General features: G+C 39.8%; 1 protein-coding gene and 1 pseudogene across 1 annotated transcript; one reads left to right on the forward strand and one right to left on the reverse strand.

Moving 5' to 3' along the window:
* Positions 1–467: 467 nt before the first annotated feature.
* On the reverse strand, positions 468–18,310 carry LOC137046030 (putative nuclease HARBI1; annotated as a pseudogene).
* Positions 18,311–22,841: 4,531 nt separating this feature from the next.
* On the forward strand, positions 22,842–26,651 carry LOC137046031 (serine/threonine-protein kinase pim-1-like). Its single transcript, XM_067423085.1, has 6 exons — positions 22,842–23,172; positions 23,432–23,650; positions 23,958–24,103; positions 24,253–24,631; positions 24,856–25,032; positions 26,379–26,651. Exons 1-6 carry the CDS (start codon positions 22,842–22,844, stop codon positions 26,504–26,506), a joined length of 1,380 nt encoding a protein of 459 aa, XP_067279186.1. The 3' UTR covers positions 26,507–26,651.
* The last annotated feature ends 947 nt before the right edge of the window (positions 26,652–27,598 follow it).

Raw genomic sequence — 27,598 nt, forward strand, 5'->3', positions numbered from 1 at the left:
CATATTTGAATTTTATTGTCTGACCAAACAATCTCATTTATTACATTTTTCCACCTTAGTTGCCAGCAAAGGAGCTGTATAAGGTCCATCTTCAAAAAAAAATAAGAAAAAGTGACATGGAGATGGACCTTATACAGCTTCAAATGGATGAGAAAAGACTCCTCATTAAAAAAGCAGCACTTGAAATAGAATTACTTGAGAATCGCCTTAAGGTGAGAACTTGTCTGAATATTAATCTGTTGCATGTTAAAAGTGGTCTGTCTGTCTGTGTCTGTCTGTCTCTATCTATCTATCTATCTATCTATCTATCTATCTATCTATCTATCTATCTATCGATCTATCTATCTATCTATCTATGTAAAGCAATATAAAAAAATAAAAAAACATTTTAATGAATTTTACTTTTATTGTTTTTCAGGAAATGAAGAAATAAACTGCCTGGCAGACCAGTGCAAAAAAAAAAAAACCTAATAAAAGTAATTTTGACAAATCCTGTCTCTCAAAAGTCTTCCGTCTCTGTTGGCCTCTAAAATCTGTCGGTGTTCCTCTGGGCCATCTTCCTCAATACAAGGAGGGTGGCTCTCTCCTCTTATAGTGGCAATATTGTGAAGCACAACACAAGCCACAATAATGTCGCATGCCCTCTCTGGACTAACCCGGAGCCCACGCAGACACTGAAACCGAGATTTGAGGATCCCTATAGTCATCTCCACCTTGGCCCGTGTTCGGCTGTGAGCCAGGTTAAACCGTGTCTGTGGTCCAGGCTCAGGTTCAGGGTAGGGTGTCATTTAATAGGGCAGACAAGGGTATCCTCTGTCCCCCAGCAAGTAACCATTGTACTGTCCTGTAATGATTGAAGTGTACAACACAAATATAGTAAAAACAAAAATTGTATAAAGCAAATCATACCCTGCTGAAATGTCTGGCATAATGATGACTGGCGGAAAATTCTGGCATCATGCACAGATCCTGGCCATTTTGCCTCGACATTGGTGATGATTTGGGTTGCCTCACATATTACCTATAGTTAGTGGAAAAAGTAATGACTTTGATGATTTTAAGGGGAAAAAATTAAGTTGTTACCTGCACATTGATACTACGAATAGATTTCCTATTAACATTAAAGCTCCTTTAATAGGAATGTGAGTGCCATCAATGCACCCAATTACATTTGGAAACCCAGAAACAGAAAGTTATGGAAGTATGAAGTGTGTGCATAATGAATACATGTATAGATATTAATAATATGACTAAATATTACATATGTGTCATATATTTTACTACAAAGGACAAACCTGCCACTCTGTAGAATTCGTCTTTAATAACAAGCAGAGGTTTATGGCCAGGGAATTGTATAAACGTGGGTAACAACTGTTTAAGTGCCAGACACACTGTGCGAACGGCTCTACACACAGTTGCCTTTCCCACATGCTCTGAATCGCCCACACTGTACAAAAAATGGCCAGATGCAAAAAACCTAAGTGCTATGCACAGAATGTTTTCTGTGCTAAGCGCAGAGTCGCGATTTGTCACATTTGCGATATGCGGTTTTAAAAGACGTGTTAAATAAACTACATGTGCAAACACATCAATAAGCGGTCTTATAACCCTCTCCCGACGAAAAAAAAACTCGTATAATTTGTGCTTCTACGTCCACAGGATCCTCGTCAAAAGGGCACGCCATGCTCACCAACCTTCTGAAACGAAGTTACATTGAAACATAACCTGCTCGAGAATCTTCAGAGAGTCAGTTGCTATGGTTACATACATACCCACAAAGTTACCTCTGTTTTTGGAACCGAACGTTGAGGTTATCCACGAACTTACCCTTAAACATACCCAGGTATGTCACATAACCTGCTTTTTGGAATACCCCCCCGGCCTCGTCGTCATCATTTGTTTTTTTGAGTAACAATGTGCACAGCTTAGAACATTTGGCCGCGTCAGTTTCCAGAGCCTTCTCGTTTTTTTTTATTCTGGCCTTTTCAGCGCCGCCTTTGCGCTTCCTATTACCCATTTTTAACTGACTTTTTTATTATGAGCAACTTTCAAGGCGCTGTATCGGGGGCGGGGCCAGGGAGTCAAAATATAATCACGTCATTATTAAACCTGCAGGCTGCACTCTGCAAGAAAATATTAAGTAAAAAAGAGTGGGACTGCGGTAAAATAATAAATAAAAAGAGTGGGACTGCGGTAAAATAAAAAAGTGGGGCTGCTGTGAGTGCAGGCAGCCAATAGGGACAGCATCCATAGTTCAACCAAGTGCCATGACAACAACGGCCCTCGCGGCCACAAAAACAGACCGGCCCACCGGGAATTTTCCCGATGCTCCCGATTAGCCAATCCGGGCCTGCTGGATATTGTATGTAGCCTATGAACACAAATAAAAAGAATGCTTTATGAGTGATGATTAACGTGTGTATGATCCATGGGCGTCGGAGTGTGTCGTGAGGACAAGACTCACCCACTTTTAAAGACCAATAATATTGGACGCTCTCACTTTTATCGTCACTAATTCAACACGCCTGTTTACCTACCCCTAACCGAGAAAAACGTATTAGGTGTTTGACTCTTTTTTTCACTTTTCTAATATTTTCTCAATTTTTATTGAAAATAAATGCTTTTCTGATCTGTGATGTGAAAAGGGAGTAGAGCGAGTTCGGCAAAAGGCAGGGCAAATAACTCAGTGATTTCCGTAATTTTGTCTGGCGCAATCAGTCGTTTAGTAAACTGCAGTATATTTGTATCTAACGTTACTCCAGCAAAAACGAATTCTGAGACCACCCACAGTTTTGCTTCCGACACCCATGGTAAGATCGCGTTCTAACAAGTATTTAATTTTAAACAACAATAATCTGGGGCGGTCTGTGCTCTTTGACGGTAAAGGGGGGTTCTGCTACAACACCTCTCTGGTCGCCACCGACAACATAATGACGTCACACATTTTCCGACCCAACTTTCAGCCCCCCCCGGAATTAAACGGCTTCCAGCGCGCCTGGCATTACCTCATAATCATAACCAGAAGAGTGGATCAGTGCAGGCGCCCGGCGACTGTGTCTCATCCCGTCATAATAAAAGTCCCGGTGCTCGCGAGCCGTGTGCTTGTTTAACAATCGTTCCAGCAGCCATGCTCAGCTCCACAACACTCGGCTCTGCTCTGCTTTACACTACAGTAACGTGCATGCATGAATGTGATTTCTGCCCGAGTCCTATTTTCCACCAGCTGTGAGGTGAAGACCACATTTCCCAAGATGCTGCGCTCACACTTTGTGTCATCAAATTACGCATTTGTTTTGAATAGGCGCACTCCAGTGGACGGAAAGTTGCATAGTGCACCTTTAATTACAAATTCTCATTAGTATTGTAACTAAGCAAACACTCATTTTCCTGGTCAACAACTCTGTTTTCAGCAAGCCATTTCAGTGCATGTGTCTTTAATGCTAATGAGCTTTGCTCACCCCGCCCCTCTGTTCTGGGGGGGTTTGACACACGTGGGCGCATTGCCATCACAACAGTGAAGGAGAAAGAATGGCTACTTGAGTCTCTGAGGACACATCTGTGCAACCGTATAAATTTGAACTTGGGAATTTGAGTTGGACTCGGGACAAGATAATAGCGCTAACAAAATCTGACAATTAAGCCTTGAACGGGACGTTTCAGAATAGTTGGTTAACGTAATGTCACATTATTGTTTTATTAGGATCCCCATTAGCGGCCCATTTGATGGCAGCTAATCCTCCTGGGGTCCTCTTTTAAAATAATTCACAACATAAAATCACATAAAACAATAAGCAACACAAATTACAATCAAAATAATTCAAACATTGCACTTACATTCAGAGAACATGACATTTAAAAGAACAAGACAATTTACAGCTGGCACTAGATCATTTGCAGCAATTCCTGGGTTACTGTTCTCTTAAATTTGTATTTGTTCTAAATTCTGCGTGATGAGATAGAAAGTCTATTCCAAATAGATATTGCTCTGTAAAGTGATGTGCGTTTCAAAAAATTTGTCCTGGGAAGCGGAAGTTTTATATCACCACCTAGTGTCTTCCTGGTGGCGTATAGGTGTCCACTTCCTACAAAAACAAACTGCTCAGAGAAAAACTGTGGCTGTTTTGTAAATGCATGCATTCCACAACATTTAAATTAATCGTAATTTAATTTTGTCGTCAACTGTGAGCCAAGAAAGACGTTTATGCATCAGGGCCACATTAGTCTTTAAAGAGCACTGGAGGACCACCTGTCTAGCAATGGACATAGGAATATATGACATACATTTTCTGGACATTGCAATACCCTTCTAGCCTAGAAATCTAGATGCACCCTAGCGGCAGCAATTTTAATCTGCCCGCGAGTGTCGTCTAGCAACTCTCAATACCCTTCTGAGCTGTATTCCCCTAACTCTTGCCGGGCCAATCACATCATGTATAGAGTTGGTGGGCGGGGCCATAATGATGACGGCTGAGTTACGTTTGCGTGCTAAACACAGAAACTGACGAACGGCGGTCTTTCGATTCAGCTTTGACCACGACTCTGGAAGACTTGGAGTTAAGCTTTTCTCTGAGAAAAAAAAATAAGAACGGCACTGAAGTCATTCTTAAAAAGGGAAGATGTGTTCTGAGTTTTGCCGACCGGATACGGCGAATGTTTAATCTATCATCAAGCTCTGTTTCACCTTCGTTGCTCTGGTTGGTGGTAGCTCTATCCTATCGCGTGCAGAGGGAGTTTGAAAGACAACCGTTTATCCCGCCCCTTGGATTGAACACTGTCAATGGTGAGTTTCCAGACCAAACATCTTGATGTGGGTCTGGCTTGTCAGGCTAATACCCTTCCCCATTTTAGCTATCATTCCATCAATATGAGCTGAAAAAGACAAGTAAGAATCCAAGGTTACGCCCAGTAACCTGGCTTGGGTCACTTGTTTTAGCTGCAGCCCATTGACTGACAAGTTCAGAGATGGCTGGGTAGTTAATTTTAATCTTTTCCAGAAAAGCATAGATGTTGATTTGTCTAATTTTAAAACTTAATTTGTTTTCTTTTACCCACTTGCTTATATTCTGCAAATCATGATTTAGTAGATTTGATTTCTGCAGAACAGTACAGTGTGGAATCATCTGCATACATAACAACTGTTAAATGTTTCACAATAAAAGGTAAATCATTTGTAAAGATCAAGTATAGCAAAGGCCCGAGGCAGCTACCCTGGGGCCAGGGTATTCTCACAAAAATGCGTATAAATAGTACGAGTGTGCAATGTCGTGGAATGTATACGGCAAAACTCATTTTGACGTGTCTATGGCACGCTGTTTTTCGCGTGCATATGATACGCATTTTATGGCATATTATACATACGAACCCCCCACCCCACTACCCTAAACCTACCCAAGCGCGTGTCATATACAAGCCAAAAAGTGCTTTATCATATGCACGCGAAAAACAGCGTATCATATGCACGCCAAAATGAGTTTTGCCGTATACATTCCACGACATTGCACACTCGTACTATTTATACGCATTTATGTGTGATCGGGTTGCTGGGGCACACCACAATGTATTGTCTTAGTAGATGAATACTGACCATTAAAAAACACCCGCTGCTTCCTATTGAATAGGTAACTCGCCATCCATGACAGAGACGAAGGTGTAAAACCATAACATTCTAATTTTTAAAGCAGTATTTTGTGATCTATCAGGTCAAACGCTGCACTGAAGTCCAACATCACTGCTCCTACTAATCTTTTTTCATCAATTTCTTCTAACCAGTTGTCGGTCAAATTATTTAAAGCAGTACATGTGGAGTTTACCCTCCCGATATGCATGCTGGTACTTAGTGATCAAACTATTAGAACATTATTTTTTTATAAATTTGTTCAAAAGCAATCTTTTTCCATGACTTTGCTGAGTAAAAGTAATAGACTGATAGCTCTGCTATTCTGTCCTGTAAATGTGGCTCTTTTATTTTTAGGCAGTGGTATGATTTTAGCCTCCTTCCATTTCTCAGGAAATATGCCCTGTAACATGCCCTGCAACGTAAGGTCACATTGATTTATCTTTGTGTGTACTGGCAGGGTAATATTAGCGTAGTGAGATAAGAATGCTATGTGTTTACTGATGTATACGTTAGTTCATTGACAGATTGATGTTACAGCTAATGCCAATAAAAACTTTTTTTCTGTTAATGTCGGTTTGTCATAGCGTTATCTATGCAGTGTAATAGTTACAACACATTTTTTTACAGTAACAGACACCGTTATAAACCATCTACAAAAGTAAGCTTAGTGTATTGTTACCACGTCCATGTTAACTTTATCACCAGTGTAGGCTACACAGTTTGTAATAACACAATAGACAATAACCATAATGTGTTGTTCATTACCAACGTGGGATTATGAATTACGCCTGTTTCACACCGCAAGCGTGAGCAGCGCGTGAGCAGCACTTCAGCGTAACTACACCGTGACTGCAGCTGCAGATGCGCGAGAGTATTCACACTGGAAGCGTTGGTGCAGCGTCACAGCAGCGGCTCCCACAATGATAGAGCCTATACCTGTCTGAGTATTAAATACTAAACTAAAATAAATTATTATATTTTCTGGGTAGTTTACTTTACTTTTTATAATACTTTCACCCAAACTGAATAATTAAAACAAGTTTAAATGGGTAAATCTTCTACAGATGATTTTGTATTCTTTGTTTTCTTTTTCTGCATTTTGAACGCTTTTGTGATATTATATTTATTTTGTCCATCAAAAGTGTGCTTTCGCTTTACACCGTGACTGCAGCTGCAGACCGAGAGCCTTTACCTGTCTGAATATTAAATACTAAACTAAACGAAAGTTTGTTACATTTTCTGGCTAGTTTACTTTATTTTTTATAATCATAACCATACTTTCACCCAAACTGAATAATCAAAACGAGTTTAAATTGCTAAAATCTTCCACAGATATTTTTTATTCTTTGTTTTCTTCTCTGACATACTCCAGTTATTGTTCAAATACACTACACGTGCTTCCTGTGTGCATTTTAGGCACTTTTTGTGTGAAATCACATTTATTTTGTCCTTTAAAAGTTTGCTTTCACTTCAATTGAGCGTCACGCCGGCTTCACACTGCACGCGTAAGCAGGGCGTAAGCAGCGCGTATTTTTTTCGGCGCTCATGTTAACAGATGAGTGAATTCACACCGGGAGCAGAGGCAGCGCAGCGGCGCGTAGCAGGAGCAGAGCAGAAGCGTCAGTGCCGCGATCGTTTTGGCGCCAGGTCTATTTTTGACGCGCTGCTCAGGATGAATTAAAGCCACAGTATATTGTTCTGATCAAAATTAACCTGGTTAACATGAAAAATAACACATTTAACCATGAAATAATTTAGTGAAGTGTTCCGTGTGTTTCTCAGTCACCATATGACATCTGGCACTGTGGGGAAAAAAAGTTCTACACAAAAACCGAAGTCACTGCCATAAGTTTTTGCCTGATACAAAACTAATTTTAAATAATCTCAGTTTAGCTTAAATTAAATATGAATTAAATTATGTATATATTATAACTATATGCTGGCATAAAAAAAGAAACAATAGATGTTTCTTCACAAAAAGCACGTGGTGTCACAGGCAGTGTTCTTCTGAGTGCACCTGGAAAGACAGCAATGGACGACACTTGTCTCATCGTGGAGGTTGAGAAGCACACAGTTCTCTATGATCCACACAAGTTGCTTTATAAAGACTTTCAAGTGAATCGAAAAGCATGGGAGGAAGTTGGTGAGCGTGAGCGGCTCTTGGTGCTGAAGTCATTTTAAAGTGTTTCTGACAATCTTTTGTTGTCTCACGAACGAACAACTAAATATGGATAGGTAAATAGAATGTACACACATTAATATAGCACACATACAGTATAGACATGTAGATAGACTATGATGTGCGTTATTTTGTCATTTAAAAAAAACTTTTTTAGATAATTTGCTTATTTAGCCTACAATATATCATTAACCCCTTAAGTGTCACTGGCCCACCGGTGGGCCCATTTGCCACTGCATGTTTAAAACAATATATCCTATATTTATCCTGATCTAATGTTGACAAACTATATATCAATTGAAAGCTTACGAACTCAAGATTCATCCTGAGCAAATCGATTTGAAATCGGACCTTGCGTTACCATGGAAACGGTGCTCTAAATTATTCTAGCGGGCTCCTCCCCAAGTGGCGTTGTCATGTTTCATATTTATTTAACATATTTATTTAATTTATAATAAAAACCTTATCTAATCTTGACAAAACGCATATCGTCGGAAAGGTCTTAGTCTCACCGTTCTATATCTGCAAACTGTTTTGTGATATTTACACAAAAATATGTACATTTGACACAGGAAATTGCATTTAAAAAAATCAATGGAATTCGAATGACACCCGGTGGCTATTTGTGGTACAACGCCTAAACAAAATCTCATGGGAACTTCAATTTTTGTGATATCAACTTCAAATTTGGAACACAAATTGATTAGACATATGGCTTTGATTTGATAGTAATTTTAGAGTCCACATTATTTTGTAACATATATATTGTATATTAAATATTAAATATCTAGTACAGTATATTTGATTTACAGTACATTTAAACTTCCATAACTTTTTTAAACTTAATTTTTTTGAAGTGATTTCACTTGAGCAATACTCTGCTGACTGTCTTCTTTAAAATGAGACCAAACTTATGTCTATATTCCAAAGCATTCTTGAATTGCAGCCATTTAATTTTGGATAGTGAATTTTCATGTATATTTTCAAAAAGGGGGGTGACACTTAAGGGGTTAAGAAGTTTCCTCTTTGTTATACAGTCATTTATGAATTATCTTTAAGAGGTTTATGATGGGTAATGCATGTAAATTTGATGCCTATCCAATATTTCAAGACGATTTCCTGAAGTTTCTCTTTTTAGCAATGTGCTTTTCATGGACATATAGTGCGATGGCCTTTCTTCTATCAAAAACTCGCACTGAACGAAATAAAAAAACATCAGAAACAAGTGAAATGATTTTTTAAAATAAAATTAGCTTCATGATAAATCTTTGCTTTATTTCCATTTCAAATACATTAAAGAGAAATGCAAACTTATCCATTATAGAGTAGGCTAGTCTGTACACAACTGCGCGTGACAACTGCGCGCGACAAACGCTGCCTGTGTGAAAGCAAAAAGTGCGCGCGCTGCTACTGCTTTACACACGCGCTGCTTCAGCGCTGCCTACGCCCTGCTTACGCGTGCAGTGTGAAGCCGGCGTCAGGAGCGTCAGCAGCGCAGCAAAAATAGGCTCGCAGCCGAAACCCCCGCTTCACTGCTGCTCACGCGACGCTCCTGCTTGACGCTCACGTGCTGCTCCTGCTTCCGGTGTGAATGCACTCATTGATTAACATGGGCACCGGAAAAAATATGCGCTGCTCACGTGCCGCTCAGGCTTGCGGTGTGAAACGGCCGTTACAGTGAGGAGAATAAGTATTTGAACACCCTGCTATTTTGCAAGTTCTCCCACTTAGAAATCATGGAGGTGTCTAAAATTGTCATCGTAGGTGCATGTCCACTGTGAGAGACCTAATCTAAATAATAAATAAATCCAGAAATCACAATGTATGATTTTTAAACTATTTATTTGTATGATACAACTGCAAATAAGTATTTGAACACCTGAGAAAATCTATGTTAATATTTGGTACAGTAGCCTTTGTTTGCAATTACAGAGGAAACATTTCCTGTAGTTTTTCACCAGGTTTGCACACCCTGCAGGAGGGATTTTGGCCCACTCTTCCACACAGATCTTCTCTAGATCAGTCAGGTTTTTGGCCTGTCTCTGAGAAACACAAAGTTTTAGCTCCCTCCAAAGATTCTCTATTGGGTTTAGGTCTGGAGACTAGGCCACGCCAGAACCTTGATAATGCTTCTTAGAGAACCACTCCTTGGTTATCCTGGCTGTGTGCTTCAGGTCAATGTCATGTTGGAAGACCCAGCCTCGACCCATCTTCAATGCTCTAACTGAAGAAAGGGTTATGGTTAAGGTGTTCCTCAAAATCTCGCAATACATGGCTCGGGTCATCCTCTCCTTAATACAGTGCAGTCACCCTGTCCCATGTGCAGAAAAACACCACCAAAGCATGATGCTACCAACCCCAGGCTTCACAGTAGGGATGGTGTTCTTGAGATGGTACTCATCATTCTCCTTCCTCCAAACACGTTTAGTCGAATTATGACCAAAAAGTTATATTTTGGTCTCATCTGACCACATGACTTTCTCCCATGACTCCTCTAGATTAGTGGTTCCCAAACATTTTGTAGCACGGACCCCTTTCTAATGTTTGATACATGTCAAGCACCCCCACCACATTATTTAGGTTAAACATCACTTTTTTAATAGCAATAACTAAATACAAATATTCTCAGTATATTAGAAAACATTAACATTTCAGTTATAATATACCTATAGAGTTAGGGCGGTTCAGGTGCATGCTCCCCCGCAAAAAAAATTTGATTTCTCGGATCTACATATGATCATTTTAAAACTTTTAAAAGCCCAAAATATTATGAAAATAGCTTTAAAACTAAATCAGTTGGCAGTAAATTTTTTGTCAATTCCTGCTCTCTCCTCATCTCCATCACTCCCTATTTTGCCCTTTCTCTTTCCCTCCTAAAGCAGTCAACAATGCATAGGGTAAATTTATAGTTCATATTTTTTATAAATCACTTTCTAAGACAATTTCTAAGATTTTTTTTAAATCATTCACAAAATGCACACATTAAATATTAATCTTATGGATTATATGAAAAAAAGGATTGATTAATGTTTCCTGTCCTCTCACATTGACAGTATAGCTATCACATTCAATCTCATAAATTATAGACGTTATAACTTACACAAAGGTTTATTAGTTTGCCAGATTATTTTTATCGGTAGTTTACCATTTCAATCCTAAAACAGCTGCCAAATATGAAATGTTTAGTAGCTACTTACATCTCATCTTTCACTGTATGACCAATTAACTGAAGCGTCACGCTGAAATTAGTGCTCAGCACCTTCAGTGAACATAAAGCCCGCCTACTTTGTTTTGACTGGTCATCTTAAATATTTTGACGTTGACGAGTGGTGACAGACACAGTCAGGAGGCTCAGATGAGAAGATCTTGGTGTTGTGCAAAATGATTGCTGCATTAAAGTAATACTATATAGGCAATTATTTCACAACATTTATAGCGCACAAATGGGACAAATACAGAGGTCCGGATTCTAATTATTGGCCATCATTACTTAGGGTGCGTTCACACTTGTAGTTTGGTTCGTTTGGTCCGGACCAAAAAACAAAAACAAACATAATAGTCCTTGTCCGCTTAGCGTTCACACGGGCATTTTTAACAGCGAACCTAAAGTTTCCGAACCAAAGGCACAGGAAGGCGCTCACAACCTGATTGGTCGGCTTATATGACGTAGGAGCTCGTTTACCGAACGTGCAAAACAATGCTGTGTGCGGATTACACGCGCAGGCATTTTATGCGTGTACATATGGCATTATTTTTTACCAGAGAACTCATGAAGAGCTCATGAAATGTTCACAACATTCAAAACAACGGTGTGTGCTGGATTAAACGCGGTCATTTTATGCGTGTAACACGGCATTATTTTTTACCAGAGAACTCATGAAGAGCTCATGAAATGTTCAAAACAACGCTGTGTGCTGGATTAAACGCGATCATTTTATGCGTGTAACACATATGGCATTATTTTTACCCGCTGAGAACTCATGAAGAGCTCATAAAATGTTCAAAACATTCAAAACAGCAGCAGTATTTCCTCCGTTGTGCAAAAGAGACGGCCGTTCTGTCGTCTGTACCTGCTAATAATGGGCAACACAGGAACTTTGATGAGAAGAGCCAGGTATGCTTTTTGTGTGTTTTTTCTAGCATTTTCGAAACATGCTCGTCAGACCAAATATTGATGAGGCTCTTCCTCGTTGCTCTATGTTTGCCCTCTAACGCTAAAGTTACTCATTTTGGATACACCGATCTTTCCACGTCGTCAAATCAGCTGCATTATGCGTCGCATCTTGTGACATTACGTCCGGTTTTTGGTCCGTTTACATGTCTTTGGTCCGTGTTGCGTTCATATATCAATCGAACCGCACCAGAGTTCGTTTGGAAGCGGACCGAGACCCATCTTTTTAGCGGTCTCGGTCCGCTTGTTTGGTGCGCACCAGGGTTCGGATGGCAGCGTTCACATATGTTCAAATGAACCGCACAAACCGAGCAACCGCACCAGGGTTCGTTTTAATCGAACCAAACATGACAAGTGTGAACGCACCCTTAAGAACACTTTTTTTAATACAAAAAAGTGGACTATATATATATATATATATTAGGGGTGTCAACAATAATCGATTCGACGATGCATCGCGATGCGGAGCATGAACGATTCATCATCGATGCGGCAAAGTGCCATAATCGATTATGTCACTGTTTATTTTCTGGCGGACGATAAAGTTGTGAAGTTTCAAATACTTCCGGTTCCGGGAGAATAACAACAACAACAAGGAAGATGGCTGAGGGAGATGACCGCGATAGACGGGTTATTTAAAAAATGTGCTAACGACCCGAGGTGTGTAGGATTGTACATATTTTTTGCACAATAATAAATTAATCTATAATGATGAAATACGGCGCAATTCACCTTTATTCCACAAGGTGGCAATGTCTGATACTCAATGATGAAGTGACGTTTCACTCATAGTTACCTCTGACAGAAAACGAAACAATAATTATAATCTGCAAAACTTGAAATGGGTTAGTGATTTACTTCAGAGAGCAAGTACTAAACACAATCATATGTTAGTGTCACTGTCTCTTGATGATGGATGTGGTCAAGAAGCTGTCAGTGATCAAAATATTGATTTTGAAGAGATTTAAAATGAGTTTGGAGAATATGCTGGAGATCGCGAATATGAGGCAGATGCTGAATATACTGGTAAACGAGCTCTGACGAGGACAGATGATGATGGTATTAAACATCTGCCCAAACTGAATCCTTCCAAGCTCCAAAAGGTAACGAAATAGGTTTTATTTTATTCTTCTGTAGCTGTTACTCTAAAATCAGGAGTTTTATATATTATCACGACAGGTAGAGGTCTATCCATGTTAAATATAGATCTGGGTCACTAACGACCTGAATATGTAAGAATGTTTGGTGAAACAGTCATGCATTTAAGGGTTAATTGCATTTTATTTAATTACATTTTATTTTATTTAATAACTTTTATGTCAAAGATACAGGAGACACATAACAGCCAATACAATCTGTTGTTTAATATCTGCTTGTATTGCCTCATGACTGATGAAAAATTTGCTTTGTGTGCAGTAGAATTTTGATGCATCACAATGCATCGTAGAATCGAATCGAATCATTACCTGGTGAATCGTAATCGAATCGAATCGTGAAGGCAGTGCCAATGCACACCCCTAATATATATATATATATATATATATATATATATATATATATATATATATATATATATATATATATATATATATATATATATATATATACACACACACAACTTTTAAGTTGGCAATAATTAAACCACTTATCTAAAAACCCAACTTGATCCTAAAGAATTAGTCAATTACAGGCCAATCTCGAATCTATCATTTCTATCAAAAATACTACAAAAGGCTGTGTCCTTATTATGTTCCTTTTCAGAAAGAAATGGTATATGTGAGGATTTCCAGTCAGGATTTAGACCGTATCATAGTACTGAGATGGCTCTCATTAGAGTTACAAATGATTTACTCTATATCATCTGATCGTGGTTGTATCTCTCTATTAGTGTTACTCGATCTTAGCGTTGCATTCGATACTATCGATCACAATATTTTTTTAAACAGACTTAAAAATTATGTTGGCATTAGTGGAATTACATTTGCATGGTTTAAATTGTACTTTTCTGACCATTATCAGTTTGTAGCAGTAAATGAAGCGATGTCACACCGCTCCCAAGTTCAGTATGGAGTAGTGCAAGGCTCAGTGTTAGGACTGTTCTTTTCACCCTGTATATGTTACCACTGGGAGATATCATTAGGAAGCATGATGTTAGTTTTAATTGTTATGCTGACGATACTCAGCTCTATATTTCTTCATGCCCTGAAGAAACTTACCCATTCACAAGATTAACGGAATGCATAGCTGATATAAAAAAATTGGATGAATAGTAATTTCCTGCAACTTAATTCAGATAAAACAGAATTTTTAATTATTGGAAAGAAAAGCTCCACAAGTAGTAACCTAGAATACTGTCTAACATTTAATGACTGCTCTGTCAAGCCCTCGACGTCAGTGAGGAACCAGGGTGTGCTCTTTGATACCAATCTTTCATTTGAAAGCCATGTTTCTAACATCTGTAAAACTGCATTCTACCATCTTAAAATATATCTAAATTACGGCACATGCTTTCAGTGCAAAATGCTGAACAGTTAGTACATGCGTTGATGAGCTCAAGGCTAGATTATTGTAATGCTCTACTGGGTGGTTGCCCTGCTCACTTAATAAACAAACTCCAACTAGTCCAAAACGCAGCAGCTCGAGTTCTTACTAGAACCAGAACGATCTTATTAGTCCAGTTCTGTCAACACTGGACTGGCTCCCTATTAAACATTGCATACATTTTAAAATTTTGCTTTTTACTTACAAAGCACTAAATGGTTTATCTCCCCAGTACTTAAAGGGGGGGTGAAACACTCAGTTTCAGTCAATCTCATGTCAATCTTGAGTACCTATAGAGTAGTATTGCATCCTTCATATCTCCGAAAAGTCTTTAGTTTTATCATATTTATAAAAGAAATATAGGCTGTACCGAGTCTTTCCGGAAAAAACCGAGCGCCTGGAGGCGTATCGTGTGGGCGGAGCTAAAGAATGACAAGCGCGCAAAGCGGTGACGTCCTCAAGCGTGGAGAAACCGGAGAAACCCATCTATCTCAGCTAATACAGATAATGATCCACAATCAAATCTGAGGGAGAAATAAATTGAACAGGAGAAACGGCAACATCAGGACGTCCGTCTCTGTGGTATGTAAGTTACTGTATTTAATGGCCTCTCCACATTTGTGTGTGTTTACTCGCAGTGTATGAGGACATGATTCGGTTTATGGACTATTGTATGCGACTAGACCTTAGAAGTAGCAAGCAAAACGGTTTTGCATGTCAGAATACTGTAACGTTATACAGAGAACAACAATGGAGTAACCGTTAACAGTTAGCGCATTTGAATGACGAAGCACGCAATCGTGTCGTTTAAGTTACTGATGTTTACTCATGCGTCGGTAGCCAAAAGCAGAGACATTTGAGGCAGTTTAAGTTAACTCACCGGCTGCTTCCAAAGCAGGACCGAAGCTTTAGCGCTGGGACTGCTCCGTCAAAAACACACTTCTTTGGTATGATTTGGTAAAGTCCTGACAGCAGTGGCGTGTAAATCCATTTTGAGACGCAACTGAAACGATGTTTTGAAGCTTCCCGTCATTTCTGCGTTCAAATCGGTTCAAATGCAGCGCTGCCTTCCCGGAATGCTGTGCTGAAGCGTTGAAGTCGCTCGACGTCACCCATAGGAATAAAGAGAAGCGCGGCGCCACATAAGTGTTCACGGACGACTGGATCTGCACCTGAGAGACTGTTTACAGCGTGCTCTAGTCACGCGCACGCGCGCGCGCGCACCCTACCGGAAGAAGAGCCCGTACAGCTCATACAAGGACCTTCCGCTCTTATTAACGTCAAGTAGACCCATACTCGAAAAAAACTCGCCGAAACTTGTGAGAAACCGGAAGGAGTATTTTTGACACAGAAATACTCCATCAAACGTCCAAAATTAGTTTTTGAAACTTTGTCTATGTTTAGGATGGGAATCCAAGTCTTTAACAGTCTTTAATACCTAGAATATCTTAATCAACTCCAGGCGGTCGATCCTTTTCCTATTTAGCACCTAAACTGTCAGTTTAAATCTAGTCTAAAAACGCAATTGCTTACTATGGCATACACATAGAACATTTTTAACTTTCATTAAAAACGTTCAGGCCGTGTCCGGTTTAGATATTGGACCTGTCCCGGTTGGTAAATCTGCTGTCTCATTCTTGTCTCTTGTGTGTGTGGTGCAGGTGTATGTTGTGTGGGTGTGTCTCGTTACGTTGTTTGTTCTGGCGGGCGTGGCCGCTCATTATCCTGATTGCATTGCATTTGCTTCCCTCCTGTTTATCATTACAGGACCTCTGCCCAGACATGACCAACACATCCTGGAGTGTCTGCTGAGGCCGTGTCAATTGGTGTCTCCTCTGAATTTGCCTCACCACCACGTCATCTTCAATAAACTCGTCTCCGGCGCAATAACTCTGATCTTTTAAGTATTCATACTCCTGTGTAATCGACGCACCATCCTAAATGAACCCGTCTCTTGCATGATACCCAGAAATTTTGAATATTCTGATCTAATTTGATTTCTGACCTGTAAGATTGACAGAATAATAATCATACACTGTTTGATAATAGGCCAGAGGAGAACTGGCTCCCCGACTGAGTCTAGTTTCTCCCAAGGTTTATTTTTCTCTATCATGCCCTGATGGAGTTTTGGTTCCTGCCACTGTCGCCTTTGGCTTAGCTTGCTCAGTTGGGGACACTAAAATTATGATCCAATTTATTCAACTAAATATACAAATAAAATTAATTAATTAGGTCTTATTTAATTCTATAAACTATAATACTGATCTGCCAACATTGTCGCTATATGATAAATTAAAATAAGCTGATAATACTGTTCTCTCCAGAACGACTGTACAGCCAAATCAAATTTTGTTGCAATATTGTCTTAACACTGAGAAGCTGCTTTGAAACGATCGTCATTGTAAAAGCGCTATATGAATAAAGTTGATTGATTGATATAAAATGACAGCTTGAGACTGCTGTTAGCTAAAACGTCTCCACATACTACACATTGCGGGCTCATACTCTGCATCACCAATCGATGTAAACCCGAAACCAATGTAACTGTCACAGTATTTGCGTTTTTATTTGACATTTTTTTAGTCTCTAAAGTAGGCCCATCTCTCTTAAAAAGCACATCTCTGTTGTGGACCTCTGTTACATTTCTCTGTCCCCGCCTCTGTTCTTCACCCCGTTTATTATCTTTTGAGACCGTTCGATCAGGTTTCTCCATATAACAGCCGTGCTGTGCCATCTCCACAGATGATGCTGATGGTTCACTGTCCTTTCATTTCTTTAAAGTGCTAGTTTTTAAACAGGCGTCCATTTTGATGGTAGAAAGCATAAGAATGAATGAATGAATAAATGAATAATGAATGAATGATAACTCATGCCTAAAATGAAAAGGACAGGGCTTTGATGCAGATGCGCTTGTAAAATAAAAAAAATATGATTTACTACATCATGAGTTTGCATAAACATACACGCCACTTTCTAAAGCCAAGTGGCATGTTATCTGTACACATTTTGAGCTATCCGCGTGTATGTCTATGCCGTGTGATTTTGCGTGTATGTCTACGCCTAAACAAACCATCATATCCGCGTGTATGTCCCAAGCTGCCCAGTGGGGTTTTTTTTGGTCTTCTTTAGTGCTGGTGCATTTTTGTCTTCTGCTTCCTCTCTAAAAGTCACATTCACAGATTGTTGAGGCTTTTAATAAAACAAAGGCAAATTTGAGTTTAACTCAAGATAATATACTATTAAATCATATACTATTACTAGAATAGTAAGGACGTCTTATTGATGTTAAATTAATACTGAAAATGGCCAAAACTAAATTATATTATATAAATGACCCACACAACCTGTAAGTATTACCTTCATGACTGTAGATATTGATGCCATTTCAGTTCTCAAACAAATCTTGACAGCTTCAACTCTGTCTTCGTTGATGTACTTAAGCTTGAATCTGGGATCAATTGCAGAAGCCATGCCAAGCAACTCTTGAGTCTCTGAATCATCATACTTCTTATTCAGGTAGTCCAGGATCTTCTTCTTGATGCATTTTGACAGTTCTGTTTCTCCCTCTTTCTCTGCTAAGATCTGATTGTTGAACAAATGTAGAACAGGCTTCACATATGATACACTTACATATTGCTCTCATGAAAGAGCATCAGTGAATTCAGCAAGTGGAGAAAGGGAGTTGTTGACCGCTCTCAAGGATGTCTACATCCTGCCATGTGGGGACAAGGTGTCTGGCTTTTCTCTGTGCAGACAGAACACAAGAAATGGCGCTTTGTTGTTCCAACACCCTGGCAATCATTGCTTGTTTTGAGCCCCACCTCGTTGGACACTCAGTCTTGAGCTTGTCTTGAGGTAACTTGAGCTCTTTCTGGGCCTCGGACAACTCCCTTCTTCGTCTCCAGTTATAGGAGAAGCACCACACCACCTTTTTGCAGACATTCAGTGCACAAGCAATCTATTTACTGCCTATTTATTAGTACTATTATTAAGTATTAGTATTAAGCAAGTCGTGGTGGAATAAAACTCTATTTGCTGCAGATCTGATACAATTCTTTCCAGGCATTTTGCATAAAGTGAAGGTAAGCACAACTTGAGAAAAATAATTGCGGATTCCATCGCTCGTGAATCCAAAATAATTCCACACCCCGATGTCACAAAGCGTGTCTTTTCGGTTCTAATGACTGATTCGTAGCAACACTTTGCACGTTGTCTGATGTTGTTTCTTTATCATCACACATGTTTACGAAATTAACATGACATGAGTTAGACATGCATCAGTGGATAATCAGGTCATTGATAAGGACACGCCTATTAAAAGTCGTGATCATAGGCGCCGATACCGTGGGTGCTCCAGGGCTCGAGCACCCACAGAAAATACCGAGCACCCACGTGTGCCAGACTGCCAGTAGGCTACATTCATTTAAAGGTCCTGTTCTTCTCGATCCCATCTTTCAAACTTTAGTTAGTGTGAAATGTTGCTGTTAGAGCATAAATAATACCTATAAAATTATAACGCTCAAAGTTCAATGCCAAGCGAGCTATTTATTTACCAGAAGTTCCCTTTCAAAGCCTTCAGCGAACGGCCGGTTTGGACTACACCCCTGCGCTTCCTTGCAGGAATGACGTCACTAGAACAGTTTGTTGACTAAACCTCCGCCCACAAGAATAAGCAAAAAAGAGGGAGTGGTCTTGGCGGGACCTTTCCGGGCAAAGTGCGCTAAACTGCTGTCCAATCACAACACGGGAAGTGCTGGCCCAATCAGAACTCATTACGTATTTCTGAAGGAGGGACTTCATAGAACAAGGAAATCATCAGGCCGTTTTTAGGACAGAGAAAACAGCGCTGTACAGATAAGTAAATTGTGTGAAAAATACTGTGTTTTTTTACACGCGAAACATGAACTCATGTTATATTGCACACTGTAAACACAATCAAGGCTTCAAAAACACACAAAAAACGGGACCTTTAAAATTAACCATTGAAGTTGGTGCTATGTGTCGCTGTCAGTCGCCTGCTCCAATATCCTATCCACCAATTTTACTGTGTGGACTTTTGTGACAATGATTCTTAATTTCCCAGGAAGCTGATCGCGGTTACGTCTCAGTTAAGCTTTTCATCTCCAAACCTGTCTGTATTTGTGAGAAGTGGTGCTGTCCTGATTTGAAAGATATGCTACTTTACAGCTTTATTATCAAATAAATAGGTTTGTGTGTTCGTGTCGGCCGCTGTCCATTTCCTAAGGTTCTGAAATGCAAAAAATGTTTGAATACTTTTTTTACGTCTTTTTTTAAAGGGCGCGTGCGCCCACGAGCACCCACGGAGGAAAACGTAAATCGGCGCCTATGGTCGTGATTCGACTCTTACAACGTGACATGCTCTAACATGCCTTTTACACAGTCTGAATTATTATTATTTTTATTTTTTGTAATCGCGACTTAGAGTGATTATGTAATCGTGGCATCCATAATCGTGATCGCGATTAGAAATGTTATTAATTGTGCAGCCCTACACGGAAGCATTTCAAACTACACTCCCTTTTTCTGGAGGTGCAGCAGGAACACGAATAGCTGGTACTGATCCTTTTTTTTCTTCAGTAGAGCTTCTTAGCCAAACCTGTTTTATACTGACCCTCGTTTATAAAGCAGTCTGGTGAGAAATGCTTTGCGGTTCGCGCAAACATAAAAGCATTGATGTTGTTCGGGGGGAATATTCCCTTTCAAAACACAACTTAGCCACTGCGTCTTCAGTGTTTCGGATTTAGGAACATCAAAATGACTGCTGTGTTCGTTATTACACCCAAGAACAGAAAACCACAATCGCTTAGACGACATTCTAATCCAGTGTATCAACGATAGCGGACTATGATGATAGCTCACTCAGGGAGGGTCTGTGTTGAAACGCTGCTGTCAATCAACAATTGTGGGAGGGGCATCCGACAGTATGACATCACACGGTCCGACAGCTTGAATTGAGACAGGAAAAAAACCAAGTGGCATCTTCTCGCAATCTCTCTTAAAGCCAATATGGAATTAATGTAAACCGCAATTCCTCAACTGGCCACTAGAACAGGCTCCAGAAGGGAGCAGAATCTAATTGAGCCCCATGTTAAAATTCACAACTTTAGAACAGAAAAAAAAACATGTTTACAGAATGGTAATAATTGTGGTTTTGGCCTATACGGCTAATTTTGACCTTCATGACAACTGTGAGGGGGGTGAATCTTTTTTATAACTCATTCGTTTACGTTATATAAAGCCTTAAAGTTCTGCATAATTAAGGGTGTGGTTACAGGTGGATAGCCATTTATCTGCTGCCTAAGCCCCGCCCACATCCAGCCTTTTTGTCAATTTTCTGTTATCCGGGAGCAAGCCTGCAGCAACTAAACAATAAAATTACATTTCAAACATTATTTCCCCAAAGTTAGTTTATATCATTTAAGGCAGTTATCATCACGATGATTTCATTTCAAGTGTTCATTTTTTAAAATAAGTTTAGCTTTACCTAGTTATTTGATGCTATAAAAACGGGGGGTGTGACGTCATGATTGACAGCTGAGATCGACATCTTCTTTGAGTGAAGTTGTCACTGAGGCACTAACAGACTTTTTTCGTGATTTTTGGGAGCAGATTGGCGCTTTAGCTTTAATTTCTACATTTCCATAACTGTTTATTTCACACCAACATAATTAATTGTTCTGCATCTGTGAGAGTGTGGGTGGGCTTTTGATATCACAGCTGTAGTTCCTGCTCTCTACTGCGCAACTCCGGTCCCGAAATCACTACTGCACAGACTCGGTCCCAAGATGTCAGCGCCGTGCAGGCCGCCTGAAAGCTTCAAACTGCCAAGTGGAAACGGATGATGTTGCGTCGTCCATATTTTTTTAGAGTCTATGTCCGGGAGTGACAAGTGATGACTCGCTCGCAAGATGACAATGCCCAGCTCTCCCCTACTTTAACCTTCAGAACGGCTTATCAGAATCTTATGGGTGACGTCACGGACACTACCGCCATATTCACAGTCACAGTCTATGGAAAAAAACATATAAGGAGATTGATGAATGAATATAATAGCTATACAAGTTTCACTTTTAGAATGGAATTAGTGAAATCAACTTTTTGATGATATTCTAATTATATATGGACAGCATGTCCATATTGGTTTCAAACACTAAAAAATAAAAAAGGTTAATAACTAACACTGGTGGTGGTTGATGGGAGACCACCGATATGATTGCAAAACACTTTGGGGATAACTACAGTAGCCTTGAATGCCTCATTCATTTATTCATTCTATAATTCCAAATAAGCTATTAATATATTTTTTGTAATGGCATTTGGGTAAATACATTCTGGAATACATTGATACAAGAGTCAATTTTGTGTTTTACATGTCATGTGGTGGCCTCAAAAAGTATTTGGACAGTTCAGCCAAACTTAATATGGCATTACATTATCTGCAAACAGATTCTCATTTTTCTCAGAAACTAACTTCACTTCTCTGAGCCATTCTGGCATTTACTTTTAACCAACTAGTGAATGTGTAAAATCAAGATCACACAAGTTTACCATTGAGTGTCTACATCCAATTTAAATGTGGCTAAATATTTTGGGAGCCAATGCACAACTGAAACATGTCTTTAGGCTTTCTAGCTCTAAAAAAACGAATAAGGCCTATTAAATGATTAAAATGAAATCTGTAGTAATAATAATATTAGGCCTAATAACAACAATAAAAAATATTAATTTATGCAATAATATAGGCCTTATATACATTTTGAACCACACAAAGATTAATAAATAAAAAATGGTGAAACAATATAGGCATATGAAAAATAATATGACCATTAAAAAAGTTTTTAATGAATCTACATTGTCCTAGGCCATAATGTTATCACTTGGCCACTAAAGTATGTGTTATATGCATGTTTCAATGCGAGTTTAATACCTTCATATTTTACAGACACACACATATATTACTGGCATCATTTAACATTACTTGAATATTTGTTTTTAATGACTCTACATTGTCCTAGGCCGGACATCACTATTGGCCACTACAGTATGTGTTATATGCACGTTTCAATGCGAGTTTAATACCTTCATATTTTACAGACACACACATATATTACTGGCATCATTTAACATTACTTGAATGTTTGTGATAATCTCCTGCTCTGAGCCCTTATAACATCATAGAGGAAATAGAACGTTGACGCGAGACTATAAAGCTCGAAACTCACCTGCTCACTTTGTAGCGAGTAAGGAGTTGTGTTTTCAACAGTGTTTACGGTGTGTTTGCAGTTGTTGATAGCATTTTGATCGTATTGATTATGGGACAGCAACTATCTCGTAAAGAGAACGCTAAGGAAGGTGGTGAGTGCGTGCACTGGGGAAATCTCTGTACACCACTGACACCCACCGACCACAAGGCGGAGCACCACCCTCGTCCTGACGAGACGCCTGGGGGTATCGGTGAGGGAGGCGGGCAGGAGAGAAGGGAGAAGGAGAAGAAGAAAAAGAAGAAGAGGAACTTTCGAAAGTTGGTTGCCTCTTTCTTTTGTTTTTCTTGCCCCAAATCCACCAAAGCTCAGGGTGCGCAGGTGGAACAGGGTTTGGTGGAAGAGGACACTGATGAACCCCCATCCAGGAGCTGTACTGAAGGTAAATGATAAGCAAAACATTAAAAGGTCTCTTAATCATTTACAAAAATATATTAATGCCTCATTGCAATCATACATTTAAAAAAATGCAGATCAATTAGCCTACTTACTCTATGTGATAAATAGATGAAATAGTTTGAAGACTAATCTTTAAAGATGTCAAGTAACCAAATTTCCCCTAAATAAATAATATGTGTATGGAATATTTTATTGATATTATTTTATTAAAACAAGCTTTTGGTTGATATTCCTCTCTTTAGATCTGACTTCTCTACAGGACGTCATCCTTACTGTAGAGGACAATGATCATCAGGAACCTCCTTCCAGTAGTCCTGAACTCTCCCCTGCTACTAATGATGACCAGCAAGTGGAGGACGTCCTGTCTCAAGATCAGGATAGTCCAGCCAGTCTGTCAGTGGGTGAGATCTCACCACATCTGCTGAGACAGCTGGACCGTGATGAGATCAAGAGGATCGAGTGTGAGTTTACTGCCATAACCCAAAATAAAACACGTACAAAAACATTATTCAAGGAATATAAATGTAATTAATTTAAATAATGCAGCTGTAACATTTCTTTTAGTATTTTTTAAAAGGTTTTTTAAGGCACAAACATTCTATACATTTTTTAATATGTGATTAAAAGTCATTAAAAGTATATTATTTATATGAGAATTAGAAACAACGTTCTAACAACAGTTAGAATAAACATGCAACAATGTAGCACACTGCTTTATTACACAATTCAAAAATAATAGTAATAATTGTAATAATAATTTTTTAATAGACCACATTGGCTGGAAATACGCCAGCGGCAAGAAGATAGGGGAAGGAGGATTCGGCTCTGTCTTTGAAGGGACCAGATGCAAAGATGGCCTTCAGGTTGCTGTGAAATTGACAGCAAAGACAAAGAACACCCCATACATCAGCCTTGTAAGTAGACTGTGCAGTCTATGTCTTTTCCTCTTAATCACTATTCTCAATTTATGACATTATAGATGAATCACAAATATTTCAATAGACTCAAAATCCTCATTTGAGAAACCACTTCCATCTTATTATCATTAAATTGTATCTTCTAGCCTAACCATCACAGACCAGTTCCTCTTGAGGTGGCCCTGACACTCATGGCCAATCAAGGGCCCAGATGTCGCCACATCATAGAGCTGCTGGACTGGCAGGACCATCCTGACAAGTACGTCATGGTCTTGGAGCGCCCGTTGCCCTGCATGGACATGCACAGGTTTTGGATGAATAAAGGCAGACTCTTCAGTGAGGAGTTGGCGCGTCACCTAATGTGTCAGGTGATTGACGCTGCTGCCATCTGCTGTTCCCGGGGAGTCTTCCACAGGGATGTCAAGATGCAGAACCTCCTGGTCAACACAGAGACACTAGAGGTCAAATTAATTGATTTCGGCTGTGGGGACCGTCTGATAAGCTCATCCTACAAAACCTACTCTGGTATCTATCTTTCAAACTTATAGTTAGGGATTTAAACTCAAGTTTCCAGTTACACCATGTCTTAATCAAATGAGACATAGCAATGCTTGAGATATTAACAATGCATTAACAAAATTCTAAATTATTTTTGTTGCCTAAAATTGAATGCAATTTCAGTCAGAGTAAAGTAAGAAAACATGCAGTGGTAAAGCAAACTTTGAAACACAACAAACTCTTTCTTCCAGGAACAAAAAGGTACTGCCCCCCGGAGTATTTTGAAAAGGGAGAGTACTATGGGAAGCAGGCAACGGTGTGGTCGCTGGGGGTGCTGCTGTTTACTATGATTACCAGCCTTTTCCCAGACAGCAGCGACATCGAGTTGATGGATGCCGATGTCTGGTTCCAGCCGGGCTTCTCAGATGGTGAGAATTTAATTACAACAAAGAAGGACAATGGAACTGTTAAACATGCAAAACAGAGATGACTGTGTTTTTAAAAAAAGATGTTGTTATGGATAATTCAGGAATCTCCTCCAGTTTTACAGCTTAGACGCAAGTTTAAAGGGGTGATGAATTAAGAAATCAACTTTTGATATGTAAAAGGTCATGGTAATATAAGAATATTCTGTAAGTTTCAGAGCTGAAAACTTCCTTGTTAGTCAAAGAAAAGCTTTTATAGACACCAGGCCCAGAAAACGATCGTGTGCTTCCTCCTGACATGATCGTGCGGTGAAACACGCCTCTACAGAATAATAAGCAGGTCTAAATCAGTAGCCCTGCCAACCGACTCATGGAGCTGATCGGCTCGCGCTAGCAAACAGCAATAAACATGCGGAAGATATTGCGCTATTCCTGGTTGTGGAAGAACCAACACAGTCGCTGCATAAGCTTCCTTCGTATCCTAATATTAGGACATTTCACTGCGGAATCATTTGTAAACAAATCTCAGGTCGATGCTGGATTTGCAGACATTTGAGATTAAAACAATGCTGTTTTTTCTATATTGGATCTGACAGGAATGGTGCAACACACTTATGTGAGTAAAATGTGTTTTTTTATATGTAATAATATTGCATTCTTATAGATTGTTTTTATTATGTGTAACGTTACGTGTTTAACAGAACATACCTTAAGCACGCTGGACTTGCAGCATCCCAGGGCTATCCGTTTTCCAGACGGGTTACCAAAAATTAAGCCCATTGGCAGGCCGATGAATCCCAAATAGTAAAATAATATTCCTTTCGTGATCTGCGCTGTTCGGCCTATCTTGACCTGACATTTGAAAGGCACGCGCGCACAACCTTATATCGACTGATCGGACGGGCCATGTAATACAAAAATAATAGCCGAATCGCGGGTGGATGAGAAATAAATAATTGTGTTTGTTTGATAAAGACATGTACGATCCCTGTGGTTGAGAGAATCATTCGGTTGCTGCTTTCAAAACAATCCCTCCCTCATGTGAACTGCCAAGGACATAGATATGACAGCGGAGCTGAAGCTCATTAAATATGCAAATCTTGTCCAATCCTAGCCATTTACTTCCAAGTCTTCAGTGCAGCACACCCATCAAAACCCAGCATTTTGGAGAGATCCTCAAAACCAGTGTAGAAAATAGCCTATTACTTATTAATTATGATGTTTTTGAATGTAAAAACCACACGAATTAGTTAACCTCAGACAACAGTATATATTTTTTTTTAAAGCCAGTTCATGACACCTTTAAAGTTGAAGGTAATGATCAGACATATCTCCATCTTTCTGCACAGAATGCTGCCGTTTTATTCGGGGTTGCCTGAAGAGCGAGCCAGAGCAGAGGCTTCATCTGGAGGAGATGCTCTCTCAGGACTGGTTCAAGGTACTGAGTCTAACATTAATAAGTTTGAAGACTTATTGACATTTTCTTGTTTTTTGGCTTTTTGTTTGTTGGGATTGATTATCTGAATATAGTCATTAGCGTCCTTTCAATACCTGCTTCAACTGTCATATAGTCAATCCTCATGCACTGCACAGATGACAAGCTGTATTTCTATACTTTATGAAATATCTTTGTCTAACTTGTACAATTTATAAATATTTTTCAGGTCCCCCTGTAGGTCATGGAGAGGTTCAGCCTTGCGTCTGGCGGGCTGACATGATGGCCACTCCGTCCCTCCAGCCTTAGCGTCTTGCGGGGCTGGCAGGCCTCGGTTGCGTCTGGCGCCTTGGCTTGAGGCGGTAGTTTTAGCGTCTTGCGGAACTACTCGTCTAGGGATGTGTACATATTGTAAATAGTTAGTTTAGTTTAAGTTAGTCTTTCCATCCTCCAGCCTTAGCGTCTTGCGGGGCTGGCAGGCCTTGGTTGCGTCTGGCGCCTTGGCTTGAGGCAGTAGTTTTAGCGTCTTGCGGAACTACTCGCCTAGTGATGTGGTTGGCAAATGGTTTATTTAGTTTTAGTTAAGTTAGTTATGTACTGCACCATCCAATCATATTTTAGTAATGGAGTCACACTCAGCTTTCCAGAGGTCCCTGTCAAGCCATCTCACAAGTTCCTTGCACTGACAGCTCAGAGGTTCCGCTCCTTGCATCCACTTTCTCACAGAGCTCACTCTCAGCTGCCGTGAGCACAGCAAACCTGTCAGGGCCGCTCCAGAAATGCCAGTGAAGGCCATAAAGGTTCATGTCACTGCTGCTGCAGAACCTTCCGAGGCCCCACAGAGGTCCAAGTCACAGGCACCAAAGAGGTTACTTGACAAGGTACCTTTTCAGAGCTGCCCTGATCACAAAACTTCTTGTCCAGGCTTGAAGGTTCTTGCTGCTGCAACCCGAGAACCCACTATAGTCCCGCAGCTGTCATAGCAGTCCCAGTTGAACAGCTTCCAAGCAGTTCCTAACATGATGGAGATGCAGATTCATGCCACGGCTGTCAAAAATTCCCAGCCAAGGCCATCTCACTGCTTCTAGTCATAGCCTCAGCCAGAGCTGGTGTCTAAGGCTGGTCCAGTCCCAG

Source organism: Pseudorasbora parva, chromosome 18, assembly GCF_024679245.1.
Source record: "Pseudorasbora parva isolate DD20220531a chromosome 18, ASM2467924v1, whole genome shotgun sequence".
Classification (NCBI taxonomy): domain Eukaryota; kingdom Metazoa; phylum Chordata; class Actinopteri; order Cypriniformes; family Gobionidae; genus Pseudorasbora; species Pseudorasbora parva.